We start from the raw sequence: 21,197 nt of genomic DNA on the forward strand, positions 1-21,197 counted from the left end.
AGTGCTTGTAGTTCCCTAATTATCCCTGTTACCCAAGATTAGCTGGTGCTTTGTTTTAGGATGGAGCATGTAATGATTTGCCATAGTCTGCTCATCCCCAACCTTTAGGCTGCGATTTCCAACAGAGAGATTAACACAAAGACACAAAAGCTTTTCAATTAATCTTAATTAACTGGTAAAAGAGATTACATGGGGGAAAAAAAAAACAAACCCACAACTCTGCTAATTGATAAGTTAATTACTTCCAGCAAGCTCCTACATTAATACCAGTTTTAGTTGGCTACTCAGGGAGAGGAACAACTCAAAACACTGCATTTTGGGTTTCTAAATTCAGGAGTCTGGGTGTATGGAAGTAAGTGCCCTGGTAAGGAGGGGAGGCTCTGGAGCAGCTCTGAGAGCAGCTGGGCTCCAGTGGGAATTCAGGGAAGCAGCTTGGGAAGTAACCAAGTGTTAGATGAATTCTTTTATTCCTTTCTTTATGGTGAATTATTGGCGTTTGTTTTGGGCTGTCTGAACAGAGTTCTGTTCAAACCCCACGATTCCCAAGGTGGTTTGGTGATTAAGGTGTTTAATTAGTGGGTTTAGGGCCACCCATGGTCGTACCTTCAGTCGCTCCAGCCACTGGCTGTAGGAATCTTCCAACCAGGGACGTTCTGTGGCACAGACAGAGCAGTGTCAGCATTTCTTATCAACAGCCACTAACTCTTATCAGCAGTCAGTCATTCTGCACATGGTACAAGCAGGAGGTTCATGCTACACACACTGAAGCATTTGAGCTCAGGTTTGGAATGTTAAATGTGTAGGTTCACAGAGTTCCCGAGCTCTCAGTTATGGGAATGGCTCCATGAGAGCAGGCCTGGAGTGGAATTTTCACACTAAAGCTCTGGAGTGGAGTGAGCTGGGCCCTGGGCTGGGGGTGCTGGACCCCCCAGGACACTGTTTCCTGGCAGGGACACAACAGTGAGTGACCATCTCTGTGTTTAAGGAGAGAGTGTGCAGGTTTAATTCCTTTGGAGCATTCCACCCAAACTCTGGATCTGCATTTAGATGACTCTAACAAGCCCTAGTGATTCCTTGTCATCATCTGGGGCAGCAGAACCCCCCCAAACATTCCCACTCCATTCCCTCATTAACATCCAGCTCCAACCACCAGCACGGATCTCCCCTTACCTTGGAGTTTTGACTTGGCTTCTTCAAACCCAAACTGTGGCTCAGACTCCAGGACACTGGAAAAGGAGAGAAACAAAGGGCAACACAGTTCAACACCTCCATCTCACCAAGTGGAATTCCAACATTTCTTTAGCTGGTGCCCAGCAATTTGACTGCACTGGTTATACTGGGGGTGTCTGTGGGTCCCAGGACTGGGAAATGTATTTTGTGCTCATGTTAAAAACAAAAGGCTCATCAGGACATTAAATCAGAGCTCTTATGCTAAGAAAAAACAGCCTCAGCAATGTACATGTTTGTAGATGTTTGCAGGCAGTAGGCTACAGGTAAAAAAGACATTTTTGGGTCTGCAAGGCACCATGAAATGTCATGACTTAAACCAGCTGCAGGGTGTAACAGCGCTGTACAAGGGTTGATGGGGAGATTGGGGAACTTTATTTTTTAGAAAAAAACCACAACTGAACATTCTGTAGCTTGAAGGGTGCTGTTAAAGGATGTAACACCTACTCTGAGACTGCCTTTGCTCCCCAGTCAAAGACATTCCCTGCCAGAAGTCCTTTCACCAGTGCAAACTGCCTCTCCTCCCAGCCCAGGGAGTCCAGGGACTCGATCACGCTCTGGAAACACTTTAAGGCTATTCCGTTTTCTTTCTGCTTTACCTGTAAGACAGTCAGGAAACATTGGATTTACAGACCAAAATTCCTTACCCATCCTTGGCTGTCTCAGTCCCAAGGCCACGTTCAAGCATCTCCTCTGTGTTCATGGTCTCTCATGGACCAACCAATTACCGTTGTCAGCGTGCTTAGGACCAAGAAAAATCTTTCCTGGATTCTAATAAAAAGCTTCATGAGTGCCAGGATATGATCTATAGCCCAAGAATTACTTTTCTTAGCAAGTTAGAGGCGCAACAGATCTTGAGCAGATTGGGAAACAGATCTCAAGCAAGCTGGGGAATGGGAGAGTGGACACACACAAACCTTGTAGCAGTAACATGATGCATCAACCCCAGGAAATCACCACCAGCAGTGCCACAAAATCTGAAGGGTGGTTTTGTTTTTGGGTTTTTTTGCATCATCCCAAATTCTCAGCAGCTCTCCCCTTTTTTTCTCTGCTCTGTCTTTGGTGAGATCAGTGTTACAGGGTGAGTTCTCTTAGGAAATTTAAAACGATTCTGGGTACCAAAATCTTGTCTTGGCAGTAACTTGTCTGAATTATCAGAGGGAAACATAAGCAAAGGGCATCTCACATGTGTTCTACCCCTTTTTCAGGTGAAGACAGTGCAGCCACGGAGAACTTCCTCTGTATTTTGCAGAAATATGTCAATAGTCAGGAAAAAAGTCTCAGACCAACCACTGGCACTGTTATTATTTGTATGTCACATAAACCGGTGGTGAGGAACGGACCTACAGAAAACTGTTTTTGAGAAATACTGACTCAAATGTCCTCTCCCCAACCACTTCATGTCACAGAAGAAAATACAGAGAGAAAACAGCTGCACAGTGGCAATGAACGGTTTTAAGAGCAGGAGGTTGTGCATTGTGTCCACTCCAACCCAGTGCTGAGCATCTCACAAGTGACAAAGGCAGCCACAGAGGAGTGAATTAGAGCAGGGTCTGGTGACAGCCTGGTGACAGCCTGGTGACAGCCACCACACACTGCTCAGCAGGGCTGGCACCAACACTGGCTCCTCAGGGCTATCAGGCAACTGAAGCTGGGGATATTCTGGTCATCATCCTCACCAGGAGCCTGTTCAGGTGAAGGGATTTATTCCCCAGTGCTCTTTCTCCTCCCCCAGCTGCTCACAGCCAGTGCAGGAACTGGTTCCTCATCCCTCCCCTCTGAGCCATCCATCACTTGTACAGTTTCAGAGTACTGGAAAAGTGTCTTGAACTCACCTTGGAATAGGGATCTGGAAAATTGAACTCATTCAAACAGTGTTCCCTTGTATCCAAGAGACTTCTGACTGTTAAGGTACCATATGCACTTTAAAAAGGGAGAAGGGGCAAAAAACAAATCAATTACTTCAAACAGAAAACGTTATTTTTGCCTCTGTCTCCTCCATAAGTCACAGCCCCTCACACAAGCACTACAGCTGAAAGTCACAGGTGCTAAACCCTGGCTCTAAGGGGTAAACCTACAGTAAGATTATTTAAATACAGGGAGGGAGAATGTTCAGAATTAACCTGCTGCTATTTTTAATAACCATATACAAATTTTTAATAACAAATTTTCTGCCAAGATCTAATTTCTCTGTTCAACTCCAACACATGAAATCCAAAAGCTCTGTGCAGAGGATCTGATGTTTGGCACACCAGCTTGCTTGAGCCTTCAGCCTGCTTGGCTTTGTTTGCTCTGCTTCACAACCTGGTTAGCTTTTGGGTGGGCTTTCCCTGTGCTCTGCTCAACAGAAGCAGCAAGTGATGCAAAAGGGAAAATAAAGACACTTACAAGGGCTGCTGCCTGAGTGTCTGCAGCTTATTCCAGTATTTCTGGCGGAATTTCTCAGCTCTCTCCACTGCATCCACAGAGTCTGGCTGACTGGCTGCAGCTCGCTTTGCCACCTGGCACAGAAATGAGGCAACACTGGAGTTACCAAATTAACTCTTCCTCCTTGTAACTGATGTGAAGTTCAGTCTGAGCAATAACCCCTCCATCTGCCTTCCTGTTCTGTGCCTGCAGCCCGGCTGCTCCCTCCCACACAGCACCTCCCAACTTCCCTTCATTCCAAACAGTAAACAACAATTTTAATGTGTCTTTTCATCCCAGAAGATTTAAAGTTTGTTTTCCAGACTGTACTTTCAGAAATTAAGCACAAGTTCTAACTACTTAGAGGAGGGGAAAAAATAACTGCACATAGACCAAAGGAGAAACAGGCAGAAATTTAATGGTGCACATCGACCCCTTGTGTTCTCCTTTTGTTTACTCCAGTGAACTGCCTGAATCAGCTTCAGTGCAGAAAAAAATAACTTGTGTCTGATTCAATTGTGCTCTTCCCACGAAGACTGTCTGTGAGGAAGGAACAACCCAAGGATCTCTGGCCTTTGGTTGTGTAACTGTCCTGCTTGAAGCTCTGTACAGAGAGGTCCAACTGCCATTCAATAGAGAAAATGCTTTGAAAACACCTTTCAGAAGCTAAAAAAAAGCATCACAGAAGAACATTTCTGCCTTTGAAGGGGCCAAACCCTTCCTTAAGAGACTGGGACAAAGTCAGGTGCCTCTGCTACAGGGAAAGAGGGGCTGCACTTCCAGAGGGGTGAAACAGCAGGAATGTTTTACAGGACAAACATGGTGCTTCACAGAAGATCTGTTTACTAAATACCTGTGTCACCCAAACAGGGCTGTTTTGTGACACTCACCCCATCCAGTGCCTCCTCAAAGCAGGTGAGCCAGTATTTTCTGGCCATGGCATCATCTGTGAGGTCAACAGTGTCTGGGATATAGGTGGAGGGGTCTTTCAGCAGTGGCAGGTTAACAAGTGGTCTCTCCAATCTGTCCATTTCCAGCATATCAAACTAGAGGAAAATGGAAAGAGATGGATTAGAACTCACTCAGAAATTAATTCACAATGAATTAAACTAGCACAAGGGCTGCAAAAGTCCAGCCACAGTTAAGACTGACAGATTTGCAGACAATTATAGGTCACCATAAATAATCCAGTTCCCTCTGTGGATTATTTTATCCATGCCCACCCCATAGACAGAAATCATCCAGTGTGAAAATATTATCCACTGAGAAATCAGAATTGCTGCACTGTCAGTGAATTTAAGAGATGACTGGGCTTGTGCTCTTCTGTCCAATCTTGTATTTGTCCTCTCATAGGAAGCAAATTAACGCTGCTTAATGATGAACATGAAATTCCAAATTCTGAGGTATTTCAGCTGCAGCAAAATCCAGCTGCTCCAGAGTAAGAGACAAACATTCCCTCCACTTTGGTGAAGGAGAGTAAGACAAAGCAGCAGCCAGTCTGTTCTAGGAGACATTCCATCCAACACCACACCAGACACCAGACTGGTCACTTCTCTGGGCACACAGGAGTCCCAGGGGCAAGAAGCAACCAGCTGGAGAATAATGACCTATTTCCAGGTCACCACTGCTAAGAGAACACACACAGGTGTAGGAAAGACAGCACATACTGTACCACTCCGTGTTCTCTGCATGGGGTAAACATCAGGGGATGTGCTCATAAGCCCAGAACTCCCAGCATAATTCTCTCCCCAGCTGTACTGGTTTGGATCTAGAAAAGAGAAAGACACAGACACACATAATCTGAAAATAAAACTGAAAATACTCCTGTGAGTGAGTCTAGAGCCAGCATCCCTCTGAGCAGCTGCTGCACTACACAAGCCAGCTCCCCTTGTCTTTAAAAGCAAACAGAATTTTTCCCTCTAACCCCCAAAAGAGATGTTTCAACCACTCAGTGAATTACCTGCTCCAAAGAGCTTCAACCTGAATGAGACAAGAGACAATTTAAGTTCTAAAATAATTCTTTTTAACCCCCTTTCCTTGTCATTAATCAGCATGCCTTCAAAGCACTATTACTGAGCATTTCTTATTTCTAAATCTAGATCCATTATTAACAAAATAGAATTACAGAACTCTCAAAGCATAATGTAAGTTTCAGAGAAACACTAAAGTTATTTCTAGATTTGCCTTATTTGAGAGAAGTTTAATGAGCTCAGATGTACAGTACATGCTGCAGAAGCAATGTCTTTAATTCCTCAGTAGCTGGTTCCTTGCCCATCTCTATCAAATGGGCAGGAAAGGAATTCCAAATCCATTTTTTGGAGGTGTATTTGATACTTACTGAACTAAGTACCCTTAGCAGCCTGTGGCTGTGCCACCATAATCAATGTACCACCTGGCTTGCCAGTACATCAACAGGGGAAAAGGAAAACTAAATAGGCAGAATTCCACCAAAGCACCCTGGATCCAAGGGATCTGGACAGAAGGGTCTCCTCTGTGAGGCTTTTCACTCTCAAACAAACACAGTTTGGAGATGCTGGTCTTCTTCAGTACATTAAAAGAATTCAGAAGTGGCTTCTTAAAGAGGGGAAAACCAAACCCACGTTTCTGCATTTAGAGCTGTGACTGCTCTTGGCAGAAGTGCAGAGAAGAGAAGAGCCCAGTCCTGCTGCCTTCTCAAAGGTGAGCAGGAAATCCAGTGAGAAATTAAGATGTCCCTGCCAGAACGTATAAAACCAAAGCCCAGCATCTGTGTTTATTAGTGCCAAATGGATTTATTTAGGCAACAGCTTACATGCAGCCTCTTAAAGAGAAACTTGGACATTACACTGACATTTCAGAACACAGCATATACAGAACAGAGCAGTGCTGTACTTACTGTCTTGTTCAGCTCCTTTTAAAAATGCCCCAATGGCTCCCAGGTAGCCTTCATGTCTCAGGAACAATGCCTGAACCTCTCCCTGCCACAATATGAAACATTGCAATTGGATGGTCCCTGAGGGCTAACAGGCACTTCTTTTGTCACTAGTTTCACACTTTAATTTAATAGAAACAACTAGAAGATGGTAATAGTCATTTGTGCTACATTCTCACACATTCAGCAACTTTAATGGTGCTTCTGGAACAGCTCGGGGAGGAACTGCTCACGCACATCATTCCCCAGTTATCAAACAGCTGGAAAACACCCATGCACCAGTGGTGTGTGCTCTAAGGCCTTCCCCGGAAAACACCACTGCATCATTCCATGAATATTCAACTCCTCTTGCTTCAACAGGCTGGAAATACAAGGTCATGTGATTCCCAAGTGAAGTGTGTGCCACTGCAGCCAACACGTTTGGAACACTGCTCATTGTCTTTATTTCATTCCACGGCTCTTCAACACCACTCAGACACTGCATTACCCACAGGCAAGCATTCCCCCACCCAAATAATTCAATTATTAATGTAAAATACAGGAGTGCTGGGGAGAAAAACCCTACATCCTCACAGCAGGGCCCCTCAGCTTTCCTAGGCTGGGTGAGACAAAGCCTTTTCCAAGGAAATCAGCAGTGACTGTGGGAACAGCTCACCCTGAGGGGAGCCACAGGGAAACAGCAGCTCCAGCTCACATTTGGATTTGAATCCCTGGCAAAGTGTCTCTTACAACAACCTAAAGCTGCAGTTTTGCAATAGCTTTCTTGGAACTCAACAAAGTTTTACAAAAAGGGACAACGATGGTGAAATAAAGAGGGGAAAACACAGCACACAGGAGCCTCTTGCACCAAGCACTGAGATGAGAAAAAATGGTGTCATCTACTCTATAAAGTTCCTAAAGTGCAGGATTAATCTACCTGTAACAACCATTAATGAGCTTGTGGACTGGACCTTTCTCCTAGTCAAAAATCTTCAGTATTTTCCACAGCTTCAAAACCTGCAAAGAACTTCAGCTTGGTTGATTTGGGGTTTGATTTTCTCTTTAATAACAAAACCTCACTGATGCCAACTGTCTCAGCAGAACAACCCCACACTGCGTGGCCTGGGGGTGGAAAGATGCAAATCAGCAAGAGGAATTGAATAATGATGGTGACTATCTAAGAACACAGTGAAAACTCATTACTTGGAGCTACAAGACAGACTGACAATCAAAAAATTATAATAAAGAAAGAGAGGGAGGGAGGTAGGGAGAGAGAAAAAGGGCCAGACACAACTCCCAGGCATTTCACATTGATTTCACCCCTCCCACAACACATCCCTGCCTTACCTACCTAAGGAGCAGCCTTCTAAGCTTACTTCATGAGCAAATTCTTTTATTAAGGTATCCCAATAGCCTAGAAAAATAACTAAAATGTGACTTTGCTGCAGGGAGCCCTGTGTTTTCCTTACCTTGGAGAAGAAGTTGATGCTGTAGGTTATTGTGCGCATGGTGACGGGGTGGCCCCGGATAAAGAACCCTCCAAAATAGATTTTATCCAGGTTGTGCAGTTTGGCATAGAGGCAGGCCAGCTGACCAATGTCATTGCTGATCATGTGGAGCAAACTTTTGGCCATATCTTCTTTGGAAAATTCTGAAAGGGAAGGAAGAGTAAAGAAAATTGCACACAGCTGAGGAAGCTGCAAGGGACCGTGCTTTTCTAACTGAACCTGCAGTAGGGGAAAGAGAAATCCAGGGTTTGAGCAGCTTTCTTTATGTGTGGAGATGAAAACTGTTACCCCCCTGCAAAAACCTCACATTTAAAATGTACTTCAAACAAGGAGGAGTGTGATTTGATTGAAGATATCAGGAAAAAAAACCCCTCACTAAGCCTATGTGAAACATTTATTGAAAAAAACTTCCTGGATGGCAGGAATCCATTTCTTCTCTCTAGGAACCACGGGTGAGGGTTCATCCATCTCTCTTGGCCTGAGATGCACTGCAAGTATTTCACTAAGATACTGCAAATAAACTGCAAATTGTAGTAAAACACTGCCAAAAGGCCCTTCTGGAGCCCAGAAGGCCACATCTATTTCCCACAGGAATCAATTCACCCCGGGCTAACCAGACAGCTATTTTTTAATTTTCCCTAGGCTTAGGCAATCCCAAACTGAAAATTTAAATGTCTGCTTATAAAGCAGACTGGAAAATATTTTTAATCAATATTCTGCAGGCAAAACACAAGATCATGAAAGAAGCTGGTGATTATTTTAAGCTCTACTTGCTAGATCAGTATGAAGTTGATTCCCAAGGGCCAGAGGAGATGTTTGGGTAGATCCTTTCCATCCCAGTACCTTTGTCTGCTGTGGTGGACTTCCCAAAGCTGCTGGCAATGAGATTCCCGCTGAGCCCCAGGGTCTGGTAGGCACCTCCATACACGTCCTTCACCAGCATGTCCACGTTGGTGTGCTGGCCCTTTGAGGCCAATTGCAGCAACTCATCAAATTTCTGAGGGTGAGAAGCACAGTTACTGCAGCTGACCTGGGCCAGAGTTCACTGACCAAAACCAGTCTTAGAATTAACCCTGCCAGCCAAAGACAGGTTATTTCTGATTACAAGGATGTATCCAGAGTCCCCATCAGATCAAACAGACAGATCTTAAGTGGACCTCCTTCAATGATGAACACCACAATCAACCTCTTTCTTATCTGCAGATATTTTGTTGAATTTCCCCTGAAAACTAGGGTGGGTCAGCACATATAAAACAGTCAGAAGCCTCATGGAATCCCTTATCTTGGAAGTCAGGAACACAGGAACTAAGAGAAAATAGAATTATGTCTTCCTGAAGCACAATAAAAGAGAAGATTGAGAAAAAAGTCTCAGTGTGCCTTTACTGTTACAGGATGTGTCAACGTCCCTGAAGTTAAACTTGCAGGCAAGCTGCATTATCCCAATACTTAATTTCTAACTCTGCTAACCCGAATTTCTTCTACAAAACCAAGAGAGAATTAAGAGCAGGCACTGTCATGTTCCAAGATTTCTTCTTTAGGAGCATCAAACAAAAAGCACAACCCAGGTCGTGCCCTCCCTTTGACATTTTCTTAGCTGGGGCACATGTAACTGTAGCTTTTCCTACACTGCTGACATTTAGGACACTCATTTAAGCCACATGGCTCTTTGGGAAGCCCAGCATGATGCAAGAGTCCTGCTCAGGCCAGCCCAGCTAAGTCAGGCCTTATTCTGGCAAATCATCAGCTCAGGATTTAGACTCACATTGGCAACCAAGAACCCAACCACGAGACAAAAATCCTCCTCTCTGCTCCCAGGCATTTTGCAGCAATTGTGTGCTCCCTCTGCCTTCTTCTGCAGACAATATTGCAGGAACTGGGCTGGCATTTGAAGTTGAAAAGAGAATAAAAAATTACCAGGCCACTTTGAGGAGGCTCTTGTCCATCAGCCCCAAGCAGGATTGCTTTTGGTCACAATAAGCATCTTCTAATTCTTGTCCCTATATTCCATTAGTACCTTTTTATATGTAAAGCTTCCTTTTATGCATCAGAAGAGTCAAAAATATGAACACAAGTCCAGGACTCAGCCTTGTTACCTAATATTCCAACATTTCAGGCTTCCTCCCAGCATTTGATTTAATTCCACCCCCCTTAAAAGAGACATGTGGGTACCTTTGTTTTGGTGAGCAGAGCTCCAAGACCCCAGAAGGTTCCACCTCCAATTGAACTGCCCCCAATCCATTCGAATTTGTCTTCTGTTTCTACCTGTCAATCACACAAGGCAGATTTATTTACAAAGTCCTATTAGGATGTTTAACAGAGATTTAAATGTCACAGTGTGCAGGGTTTTGGAACACCGGAATCAGTGGAGGCGGAAAGCTTCCACTGTGGAAGTGGCAGGTGAGAAGGGCACGTTGCACACAGTCACACCACAAGAAGTGTTGGAAATCTTTGTATTTAATTCTTAGGCAATAATGCTAAATATAGACATTACACTTGGTCTGTTCAACAGTGTGACAAAACAGACATCAAAAATCACTTTGATCTGATAGCCTTTGTCCTCATCAGGTAATGTAACCACTTCTCTAAACACCAAATTAAATGTGATTAAAAAGACGTTATTGTAGTGAATGGAAAAGCATTCATAACTCCGTAATAAATAGAAATAAATTTGTTTAAAAGTACTATTTTCTTTTTAAACCTTGCATCAAGAAGAAACAAGTACAAATCTGAACCAGTGAGAGGTTTCAGATCACCTTTATTAAATCTCCAATAAAGCATTTTAGCCACCACTCACCTTCACTATGGAGACCCCCGAGCCAATGTTCACCAGCAAATAAGGGAAAATGTTGGGGTGGTTTGCCTGGAACCGGAATTCTGTGTCTGAATCCTTCTGGTACACAAACACCTCGTGAGGGATGTTCCTCAGCACAAAGTTGCACCCCTTAATTAGGCAGGTCATTACATCTTCCTTATCAACTCTGAGGGGGAGGAAAAAGCCTTAAATAACAGTGCCAGCCCCCTGATAAGGCAGTTTGCTTTTGGAGCAGCAGTTTACACAGACTTTGCAGACCGGAATTTTCACACCACGTGGCACAAGCCCAGCTCCCTGGAAACATGAAACCTCCATCTGCACATGGTCTGGTGCTCCCCTCCCATGCCAGAACTGCAGTCTGGAGTTCTGTTACACAGTAACTGTAATCACGTTGTCATTACAAATAATCCTGTTTGCTTGTTTACACTGCTCTTTCCTGCCCTGCTCCTTTCATGGTCTGTGCACCCCTGCCATAAAGTAGGTCAGGAAGCTTAGCTGGAAATTAACCTCAGAAAACAATTTCCCAACATGGAATAATTGTCTGTTGTTCCACCCCTGCCTCCTAATAAAGCACAAAAGGCCCCCATAACATTTCAGCACTACTTGTTTATGACAGATTCAAGGGACTGGGAGGAGCCTACAGCTGGGATTAGCAAACACAGAGAAAGAGACTTCTCACAAGAGTAGCAGGATTCACAACAGGCCATATCCCCAGTGTGGAGTCTGGGAATGTGACACAAAACTTAGATAAGATGATTGATAAGTCAGCTAACACACACTGACTTCTGTGAGCTTCTGTGTCTCTGTACTGTTACTGATTTATGGAAATTCTTACAGGAAATATCCGGAGGCCTGTTGGAAACACATAAACACGGCACAAACTCATCTCAACTACTACAGGATGATTTGTGTGTGCAAGGATGGAGAAGCTCCTCTGGGTTGGACCTGGGGACCAACTGAGTACGTCAGAACCAAATAAAAACCAAAACCAGGGGCACCACATGAGATAAGAGTGGAAATTGCCTCCTTGTCTTGATCAATTGATCATTAGTAACAGCCAGTAAGGTACTAAAGGGGGCTGGTGTGAAAAACAGATAACAGAGTCCAGCTTATCAGGAGACGTAAGTAATTTGCAAAGACAGTGTTAAAGATGAGCACAGGCCCTCAGGGGTTGAGGAATGTACTGCACAGATCACAGCAGCAGAGGTGCCTTGAAGCTCTCCTCAGTGATGTTTAATACTGGGGTAAATTAATGTTTTTGTAAACTTGCAGCATAGAAGGTGTGAATTTATAGGCACCACCATCTGTGGCTTTGATGGCTTTTGTATCTGCATTGATAAGATGGTCTTTGATGAAATCTAGGCAGCTTTCAGTGTAAGCTTTTTAGTATTTGGTGTTTGAACAGTAAATTTATGAGGCTGTAAATTCATGGGACTGCCCTTTGTTCTCCTGTAAGCCTTTGCATGAAGTTTAGGTAGGAGCTATACAATAAGTGACTGTCACACTAATTACCTCTGAGCATGCCCAAGAAATGATAAAAGCTTTTGGAGTAGGTGTAAGTTAATTCTTTACAGAAAAAAAAAGCAGTTCCACTTACTTCAACCCCAGTTTCTTCTCAATAAGGTCTTTGAATTTATAGGCACCACCACCCGTGGCTTTGATGACTTTTGTCTCTGTATTGACAAGATGGTCTTTGATGAAATCTAGGCAGGTTTCAATGTAAGTGTTTTCAAATTTAATGAAGTGAAGTCGAGCTGTAATCTCCTCCTGAACAGATATTTCATACAAAGGTTCATTTTCTATGTCCTTTAAAAGAGAAAAGGATTTCTTAGAGAACATTCTTGGAGATACAAGGTTAAACGTTGAACTACTGAACATCAATACTTGTGCTTTTTTTCCCCTTGAAACTGTGTTAATGCCATTAAACAGAACACCTCAAGCTATGTCAAAGAAGAATAGAGTTTCACAGGTCTTAATTCTCCTTAAGCTGAGATAATCAATTCTCCCATGCAGCAGACATGCAGGAAATCCCTCTGTGTGAGCAAAGTTCTGTCTGCATGGGAGCAGAGTTTTTTTACTAAAGTACCACACCTACTGTCTGAAAAAAAAATATTTCAAACACTACCTGGCAATAAAAACACTTCCCAAGAAGTTTTATATAGAACAAGTTATTAGAAGGGTTTGGATACAATTTCTGTTCTACACAGTCCAGAACCTCACTCCTGTGAGTCAATCACATGCAGATGATCCCTGATGGAATTCTCACCTTTCCAGAATGATCAAAGGATCTCACTCTTGCCACTTTGTGCTGTACAGTTGAGTAATAAGCCAACTTGGTTAATGAACCACCTGTTCATAAAGAGATGACAAGTTATGATTAATTCCTCACCTTGGAGCAAACAATAGAACTTATGTTTATGTCAGCTCTTGGTTCTCAAGGTCTCCTCAGTAAAAGCCAGACAGAATTAAGGGAAATGCAGAAAGAACCTTTGTCGAGGACCTGCTTGGTGTGGTTGACCCCAGAGCACCATGGGACAGAAAAGCTCCATAAATTCAGCTTGTGCCCAGCTGATGTGGGATGAAGATGAGCAGTGGAAATTCTTAATTAGCCAGATCAGTATTTATAACACTGTTATTTACCTTGTTTGGAAACTTTATGGAACGCCCCCCAAATCTGTACTAGGATTTTCTCAGCTGCTTTGCCACCACTGAGCAATGCCCCCCATGTGCGCAGAGTGTTTCAGCAGCAACAGCTAACAAATATTCTTATCCTGCTTTTAGGGACAAGTCTGCAAGCTCATGGCTGGTTTGAAAATGACCCTCTGTACTCAGTAACTATTTCACATGACTGGTCTTGGCTTTGGGGTAAGGAATGCTCAGGATGATGTTTCTCAAGCACACAGCAGCTGGAGGTATTACCAATGTGCAAGTCTGAGCACAGCAGCCTCATCACCCTCTTCAGGCCTCCAGTCTGCTCACAGCAATAAAACTTTCAACTCTCCCCTTGAAACACAACTCAACCCCTTGCCCTGTCTTTGCATCTGACCTGCAAAAGTGAATTTCTGGGGCTACACTGAATAACTTCACTGTTTTCCACCACACTGTTCAGTGCTCCAGGTCTGAAGGTAGCTTTGACCTACTACTGGGTTAACATTAAAAGTCCTGAAAGGAAATGAAAACCTGGCAATGTTAAATCCTAAATAACGGCTAAATTCAGTGGCACTGCACTCTGCTGCCTAATAATAACCAAGAAACGAAAGCAGCAGAGGTGCAGGATCGTCCCTAGAGTGTGGAGCTTTGCCTTCATAACAACACTGTTAGCTCTTCCACAGTGCTCAAGTCTTTTTGTTAGTAAAATATTTGCAACCTGTAGGAGAAAAACAGGCAGTTTACTCCAAAAATTTAAGTGAGGTCAATGTAGAGTGACCATGGACAGACACTTATAGTAACAAAAGCAATAACGCTTCCCTGACCTTGGACCTGATTTCAGTGTCCCAGCCAGTGCTTTGAAGTTTCTGGTAAACATAACCCACAGTCTGTTCTGCTAAAAGGTGAGGGTTTGGTGCTTAGAGGGGAGGGGTTGCACAGCTTTTTATGGAAAAGCTTCCCTCCACACTGGGGCATCACAAAGCCCGTGCTGGAATGTCACGTTCTTTACACTGCCAATGACACAGGTGCAGCAGGAATTTATCACCAGATCCACGGTATGTAGAGCCATGCTTTATGCATTATCCCCTTCCTCTCCCAGTTTTTAAAGACTTAAATCCATTCAGAACACCAGCTGAGACATGTAACGAGGTTTTATAACTAATCCCACGACTCTAATTCCCGGCTGACCCGCACAAAGGGCCAGTTCTGGCTGTTACTTTAACAGGCATGGAACCAGCAGTTTCTGAGGGGCTGAAGTAACTGGTGATACGACAAGATTCTCTGTTATGGTGCAGGTTTTCTTCCCACTGCCCCTGAGTCTCCACCACACAGAGCCATGTTCACCCAAGGAATAATGGCTTGGTTTTCTTTCTCCCGGCTTTTCTCCAAAAAAGTTCCACTGATCTTGTGACGGTAAAACGGAAGGAAAACGTGTGAACTGGCACTTTTGGCTTAGTGGGTGTCCACAGAGCGACTGCTGATCGCTGCACGGGTGAACTGGGAACAGGCTCAGCCTGTCCCTGCACAATTCCCGGCTGTGGCGCGCAGGTGTCACCCCGACGTGTGTCACCCTGTCCCTCGGCTCAGGATGTGGGAAATCGGGAATGCTGGGTGCTCGGCTGCATGCACGGGGCAGCGGGTGTTTTTGGGGGTGACTGAGGCAGCAGTGACAGCCCCCGACCCACGCCAAGCCCTGCAGCCGCCCTGCCCTGCCCGGGCAGCGCCACAGCCACCGTCCCCGGCCCTTTTTGCTTCTTCCAGGCCGGTTTCGGGAACCGGAGGAGCACTCACAGCATCCCGCGGGCCGCGGCCTGGGGCGGGGAGCGGGCGGGGGGCTCCGCACTCGGGCCTGGCGCACTGGGGCCGGGTCCGGCGCGCTCTGAGGGGGTGCAGCCAATGCCCCCCAGCCCCGCCGCGCCCCGGCCGGTCCAGCCGAGACCCTCGGGCTCTCCCCCGTCCCCCCCTTGGCCGCCAAGGGCAGCCCCGGCCGGGCCGCCCCGCCCGGCTCCCCGCGGCCCGTTACCAGCGCGCGGCCCACCGGGATCTGTAGTGCCGCTCCCCGCCCGCGCCGCGCCGGCACCCGGCAGGGGGACTACAATTCCCGTCGTGACCCGCGCCGCCCCCCACACCGCGCAGCCCGCCGGGAACTGTAGTGAGCCCGCGCCCACCCGCGCCGGCCCGCGCGTCCCGGGGGACTACACTTCTCAGCGTGCCCCGCGCGCGCCCGGCCCGGCCCCCCGTGGGTCCCCTCACCGGGGCCGGAGCCGCCGCCCGTTCCCCACAGCCGCCCCCTCCCCGTAGGCCCCCCCCTCCCCGCCCGGTTACCGATGTCTATGGCGAAGCGCTTGGCGTTCTCCAGGTTGCGGAAGATCTCGTCGGGCGGGAGGGTGATGCTCTTGTCCAGGCTGCCGTGACCGCTGCCGCGCCCGCCCCGCTCCGCCATTTTGAACGCGACCCACTCCCTCCCTCACCTCGGCCTTATCGGCATGCAAATGTATGCGCATAAATCTGCATGGTAACGAGGCGGAGGCGCGGGGGTTAGGCGGGGAGCGCGCGCGGGCCCCGCCCACCGACGGGGGCGGGGCCTGGGGGATCGGGGGGGGGGGGCGGAGAGACCCCGGGGGGAGCGGGGGGGAAACGGGGAGAGATCCTGGGGAGGGGTCGGTGACACCCCGGAGGGGGGGACTGGAGAGGGGGGAATGCGGAGAGAAGCCCCCGGCGAGGGCAGAGAGATCCCCCGGGAAAAACTGGGGGGGGAACGGGCGGAGAGACCCCCGGGGGAAATTGAAGGGTGAACCACAGGGAGGGGGACGGGGAGAGACCCCGGGAGGAGCGAGTGGGGGGGACAAGGACAGAGCCCTGGAGGGGTCGATGAGACCCTGGGGGAGGAACTGGGGGGGGATGGGGAGAGAGACCCCCAGGGGAGCGGGGGGGGGGGGGTCCCCGGTAGCCCACGGGGGGCCGGGGGTCCAGGACACCGATGCACATACACAGAGCTACTGAGCAGCCCCACGCGTGCTCTCTGTAGCCAAACCCCTGAATTTTAACCGCCTGCGTGTTTCCAGGTGTTTTGTGACCCGGACACATCCCCAGGAATGTGAAATGTGCCATGAGGTGCCTTGGAAAACTTTATCTCTTTATCCGAAGTACTTTCTGTGTTTGGTGTCCCTCCCTGTGACAAGGGGTCGGAATGAGATGATCTTTAAGGTCCCTCCCAACCAAACCATTCCACGATTCTTTTCGCCCTTGCAGTGACCTTTCTTGGCTCTGAATTCCCAGAGAATTGGCGCTCGGGAGCGCTGTTATTTTTGTCTCACATTGAGAGAGCTGGGGTTTGATATTCCCGAGCTGTGGAAAACAGCATTGCAGGGGGTCCCGATGGACACAGAACTGCTGGGGAAATTTGGTGTCAATTCTGAATGTCTCTGCTTTCACTGAAATCTGTCTCATGTCCGTTGACCACAGGGAAACCAGCTGTAAAAACTACTTAAAAAAAAGAAATAACTAGGTTTATTAACCAGGTTTTTATTTATTTTTGACCGTTAAAAGTTTCTGCAACTTCTGACGTGCAAGATAATTCTGGCACAGGTCATACATTGATGCAGCTTGCACAGAACACATCATAACATCCTCCAAGGACAGTAACAAATTCCCATTTCCCCTGGCAAAAGGGTACCAAAAAAGCAAATAAAATTTATACACCTGCCTTTCATGAAAGACTTTGATAAATATTTCTCGTAAAATCGGCAGCACAGCCGTAACTTTCAGTCCTATAAGGACATAAAAACGAGCTCTTGCCTTTACAAAAGGCACGCACGCATCCTGAACCTCACAAACAGCCCTGGCTCGTGAGCAAGACATCCCGAGGAATTTCCTCTACATAGTTTGGGATATGGTTTAACCATTCTCAGAGCATGCTCAGTACAGACTATAAATATTATAGAACCCCTTATGGCACCGTGGGAAGGCCAGATTCCCAAATGTGTCCGGTCAGACCCCAGGGCATTCCAGGTGTGGATACCCTGGGACCCCGAGGAGTCAGAGGAAAAGGCTCCTCCCACAGGGACATTTTTGGGAATTCTGACCGTCCCAGGGGTTACAGCTTTCCCAGCAGAGGTACAAGGACAACCTCGCAGAGGTTAAGAACAGCCGTCGTTCCCCTCCGAACGACCCCTCCAGCCCTCCCAGCAGGGGGATACAGCTCACATTCCCTCAGAACAACTTTCTCTCCACGCGGTGGGATCGTTCCAGTCCTTCTGGGAGAAGGGGAGCTCACATCCAAGCAGAGCAATGCCCTGCAAAGGGGAAACATTCTTCCCTACTCATGAGAGGAGTGGGGGCGACTTGTAGAGCAAGTCACGGTCTCCTCTGGAATACGGGCAAATGTCCATGAATCACGGAACCTGAACTGCCAAGGCCTCCCGAGGCTTTGGAATCGCTTCGGTGCTGCTGGTTTTGCAGGAGGCTGGTGGCTGGAGGTGGGTGCCGAGGAAGATCCAGAGTCCCCAGGTGCCACCTGTGACCTTCGGGAGTGGCAGCTCAGCTTCCCCCGCGTTCCTGCGCCCGTGGAACGGGAATTGCAGAGCAGCTCTGGGGCACTGCCCGTCAGGATAATCCTGCTGCGGGCTCTTGGCAGGAGCTGCAAAAGCTGGGAGGGCAGGAGAGGAGGAAAGTGTTACACGGGGAAGCGCCGGCTGGAGTTTGTCCCAAAGGAAAAGGCAGTGAGAGGGATGGGGGATGTGATGGGGAGCACTCACCTCGCCCGGATTCCGGGGCGCTCACAGCCATCCCCAGGATGTCGCCTTTCCGCAGCTCGGAGTTGGGCTGGTGCCTCTGAAATCCCTTCCCCAGGGGCAGTTCCAGCTGCTGTAAATCCGATCTGGGATTCCCGGAGCTGTAACACAGAAGGGGAAGAAGGGAAGGTGAGCAGCGAGGCTCTGACCGCCCGAAAGGGTGCGGCCCTTCCCGGCTCTCCAGCAGATACTCACTCTGTGCTTCCCTCTGGGCGATGGGATGTCCAGGGAGAGAGCGTTATCCCAAGGACTGCTTTCAGCTCGGAGTGGAGAAGGCAGCCGGGACCTGCCCTATTTATACGCAGGGGCCGCATACAAAAGTCTGGGTCCGGAGCGACTCGGAGTTTCCCACAGTCGCCAGCCAATCCATGCGTGCCCGGGACAATGGGAAAGCATCCATTACAGCATGGCAAATTGACTGTGAATTGCCTGGGGATAATACCCCGCTCCCAAAGGAGCAGGTGGGCTGGGGAGTGTGTGACACAATAGGGTTTGGCATCGCGGCGCTGGGCAGGGAACGTGGGAAAGCGTTCGCCGTCATTATCATCCAGCTTCTGCCTGATGTTGGGAACGTCAACATCTCAATGTGCTGCCTTTTCCCAGGCTGTGTTGAAATTAAGCACAGAAGACTGATCCCAGGAAGAGATAATGCTCTGCACCCCAAAGAGAGGTTGAGAAGGGAAAGATGCAGAATTAGAGGGACTAAACCCTTTCATTGACATTAAACCGTGCTTAGATGAATACAGTACCAGCTAATTTTCAGGCAACGAGAGCCTAAAATCGAGGGAAGAGCCCTTCAGACAGTCAGCCTGAAATATTTTCCTCGCCATTGTTTAAAATCCCTCTCTAAGTTATATCCAGAGCTTTTCCTTGCTTTTGTTCGGGTAATCTGGGCTTTCCTACGGCAGCCCGTGACATGTAATGATTGTGATGTCTTTCCCAAACACGTCCTGTTTAATTTCATGCCACTTTGTAAATGCCTCACTGTTCCTGAGTCTCCACCTAAATATATTTCCCATTTACAGACAACTGAGAGGGAGTGAAAAGTCAGTTCTTGCTATTCCTTTGCTGTATTATCCCCTTTGCAGGATGTCCCACAGGTGTGAGGCCCTCCTGTGACTCTGCTCAGCCTTGGGATTTCTCACCTCTGTGTGTAATGAAGGGGAAAGGACCGGACAAGATCCTGGACTGGAGCTGCCTTGTAGCAATATTTTTTTTCCCAGGCTATTTTAAGTTGCCTGCCCAGGTCTGCTGCCCCCTCCCAGCACAACCCACTACAAAGCCAGCCATGTTTAGGATCTGTCAGTCAGGCATGGGAGGCCTCATGCAGTTTTGGAATACCTGTTTCTTAGTACGACAACATTGATGAAAACCCTGCTTATTTCTTGCGTCTGCCTTTCAAAATCAGACAGGAAACCTCTCATTTCCCTGTCAGCTGCAGGCAGCCGGTTCCACCTGCCCTCAGCACCCCTCTCAGGGCCAAACCTGTGTCTGTGGTACCTGGACAGCAAAGTGTTCCAGCACACAAAGGGCTGGTGAATAAAAGGATATAATTCTGCAAAGGATGATCCTGTAACCTGTTATTAACCTGAAGATTTTAAAGCCCTTTTCACTGCCTGGATCCTCATGGATTTCCATGAGCCAGGTGTATTCCCTTCCCAGCCCAAAGACATTTTATGTTTAGATGGATCACTTACGGTACAACAATTTTAATTCCTGATGGTTGTCAAAAACTATAATTGAACAAGGACTATGAGTCCTATTCAAAATCAGCTCGCTGAATTATTTTGTCAGGTAGTAATCTGCAGTATCCCTTGGAGCTGGGGCAATCCCTGGCTGCATGTGCTGGTGCTGTCAGTGCAGAGGGGAGTGAAGCCCGGGATTTTCTGGATCCCTCCCGGCATCACGTGGGATGAAGGGACAGCAGGTCCTGCCACGCACCGTATGGAAAGGAGGATGCTGGCGGCAGCCGCGGGCACGGGGAGAGGGGAGGGAAGCTCTGACCCAATTTTCAGCCCTGGAAATATGAAATGAGCGGGTTTAAATAATGCCACGCTGTCCGCAGCACAATGCCCCGGCCTCCAAAGGGCTAAACCAGCTCCCACTGATTAAAGCCTGATCCCTTCCTTGAAGGGCCGGGCAGATGGTGCCGCAGGCGTGGGCTCTCCCCGGGACCCTCCCAGGCACACTTCTTTTGTCGGCAGTTTAACACCGTGAATGGGAAATCCTGGGAGCTTCGGGCTCGCACCATCTGATGGGAATGGTGAAGCAGGCACCCTGTCCCGCTGCCAGCGCACACAACAGCCCTCAGCTCCCAAACTCCCGGCTCTCTGTCCCTTGGAAAGGGATCACAAATCTTCCATTCCCCCGTGCCTGCCTCATCTGCCCTCTGTATGCTGCTGCTGGGTGAGAGGAGTAAATATTCCCCCTGGTTGGTTTTGTTATTGAAAACTTAACGGCAACAGCATTTCCCCAATGATGCTTGTGAATAATAAATTGTCTAGACTTGGGCTGTCCCCACAGTATATTCCTTATGGAGTGCAGAATGTAATTCCCTCAAGAATTTCAGTACGGAAAAATCATCCTCTGCTGTAGGAAGTGCAGTTGGTCTTTGTTAGAAGTCTGTAATTAGTTTGCTCAGTTTGGTCTTTTTTAAAAATCCCACTGTTAGTGCACCAGTCTGTCCCCCTGCATCGTGTTTGTGATCCAAATCCTTGTCCCTGTGCTCCATCTCCATGGGAGGAGTTTGTGCCTTGGACTGCTGCTGCAGGGCCAGAAAGTTGGGCTGTCTGAGGCTCAGAGCCACGATTTTCCCTGGTTTGGGAATGAAGGATTAAAAGAGACAAATCCCCAAAACTGCCAAACATGGAGTTGACTGAACGACGGGACACCATGATTCCCTTCTTTGGAGG

The 21,197-nt window shown here is 47.6% G+C and overlaps 1 protein-coding gene and 1 long non-coding RNA gene across 2 annotated transcripts in view; one reads left to right on the forward strand and one right to left on the reverse strand.

Annotated features, from left to right (window-relative positions):
* PANK4 (pantothenate kinase 4 (inactive)) overlaps nucleotides 1-15,935 on the reverse strand; it is an 18,357-nt gene extending 2,422 nt beyond the window's left edge. Inside the window, exons 1-15 of the mRNA XM_048326590.1 lie at nucleotides 15,818-15,935; nucleotides 13,110-13,192; nucleotides 12,441-12,649; nucleotides 10,826-11,009; nucleotides 10,201-10,293; nucleotides 8,875-9,028; nucleotides 7,993-8,174; nucleotides 6,509-6,590; nucleotides 5,301-5,401; nucleotides 4,524-4,679; nucleotides 3,616-3,728; nucleotides 3,063-3,150; nucleotides 1,675-1,826; nucleotides 1,171-1,226; nucleotides 604-653 (exon numbers count right to left, since the gene is read on the reverse strand). Coding sequence (XP_048182547.1) covers nucleotides 604-653; nucleotides 1,171-1,226; nucleotides 1,675-1,826; nucleotides 3,063-3,150; nucleotides 3,616-3,728; nucleotides 4,524-4,679; nucleotides 5,301-5,401; nucleotides 6,509-6,590; nucleotides 7,993-8,174; nucleotides 8,875-9,028; nucleotides 10,201-10,293; nucleotides 10,826-11,009; nucleotides 12,441-12,649; nucleotides 13,110-13,192; nucleotides 15,818-15,935 — 1,821 coding nt within the window. The remainder of the gene's footprint in view (nucleotides 1-603; nucleotides 654-1,170; nucleotides 1,227-1,674; nucleotides 1,827-3,062; nucleotides 3,151-3,615; nucleotides 3,729-4,523; nucleotides 4,680-5,300; nucleotides 5,402-6,508; nucleotides 6,591-7,992; nucleotides 8,175-8,874; nucleotides 9,029-10,200; nucleotides 10,294-10,825; nucleotides 11,010-12,440; nucleotides 12,650-13,109; nucleotides 13,193-15,817) is intronic.
* On the forward strand, nucleotides 15,902-19,314 carry LOC125337187. The gene is made up of 2 exons (XR_007207988.1): nucleotides 15,902-15,986; nucleotides 16,558-19,314. It is a non-coding gene; the product is annotated as an uncharacterized LOC125337187 (long non-coding RNA).
* The last annotated feature ends 1,883 nt before the right edge of the window (nucleotides 19,315-21,197 follow it).

This window comes from Corvus hawaiiensis, chromosome 22, assembly GCF_020740725.1.
Source record: "Corvus hawaiiensis isolate bCorHaw1 chromosome 22, bCorHaw1.pri.cur, whole genome shotgun sequence".
In the NCBI taxonomy this organism is placed as follows: Eukaryota; Metazoa; Chordata; class Aves; order Passeriformes; family Corvidae; genus Corvus; species Corvus hawaiiensis.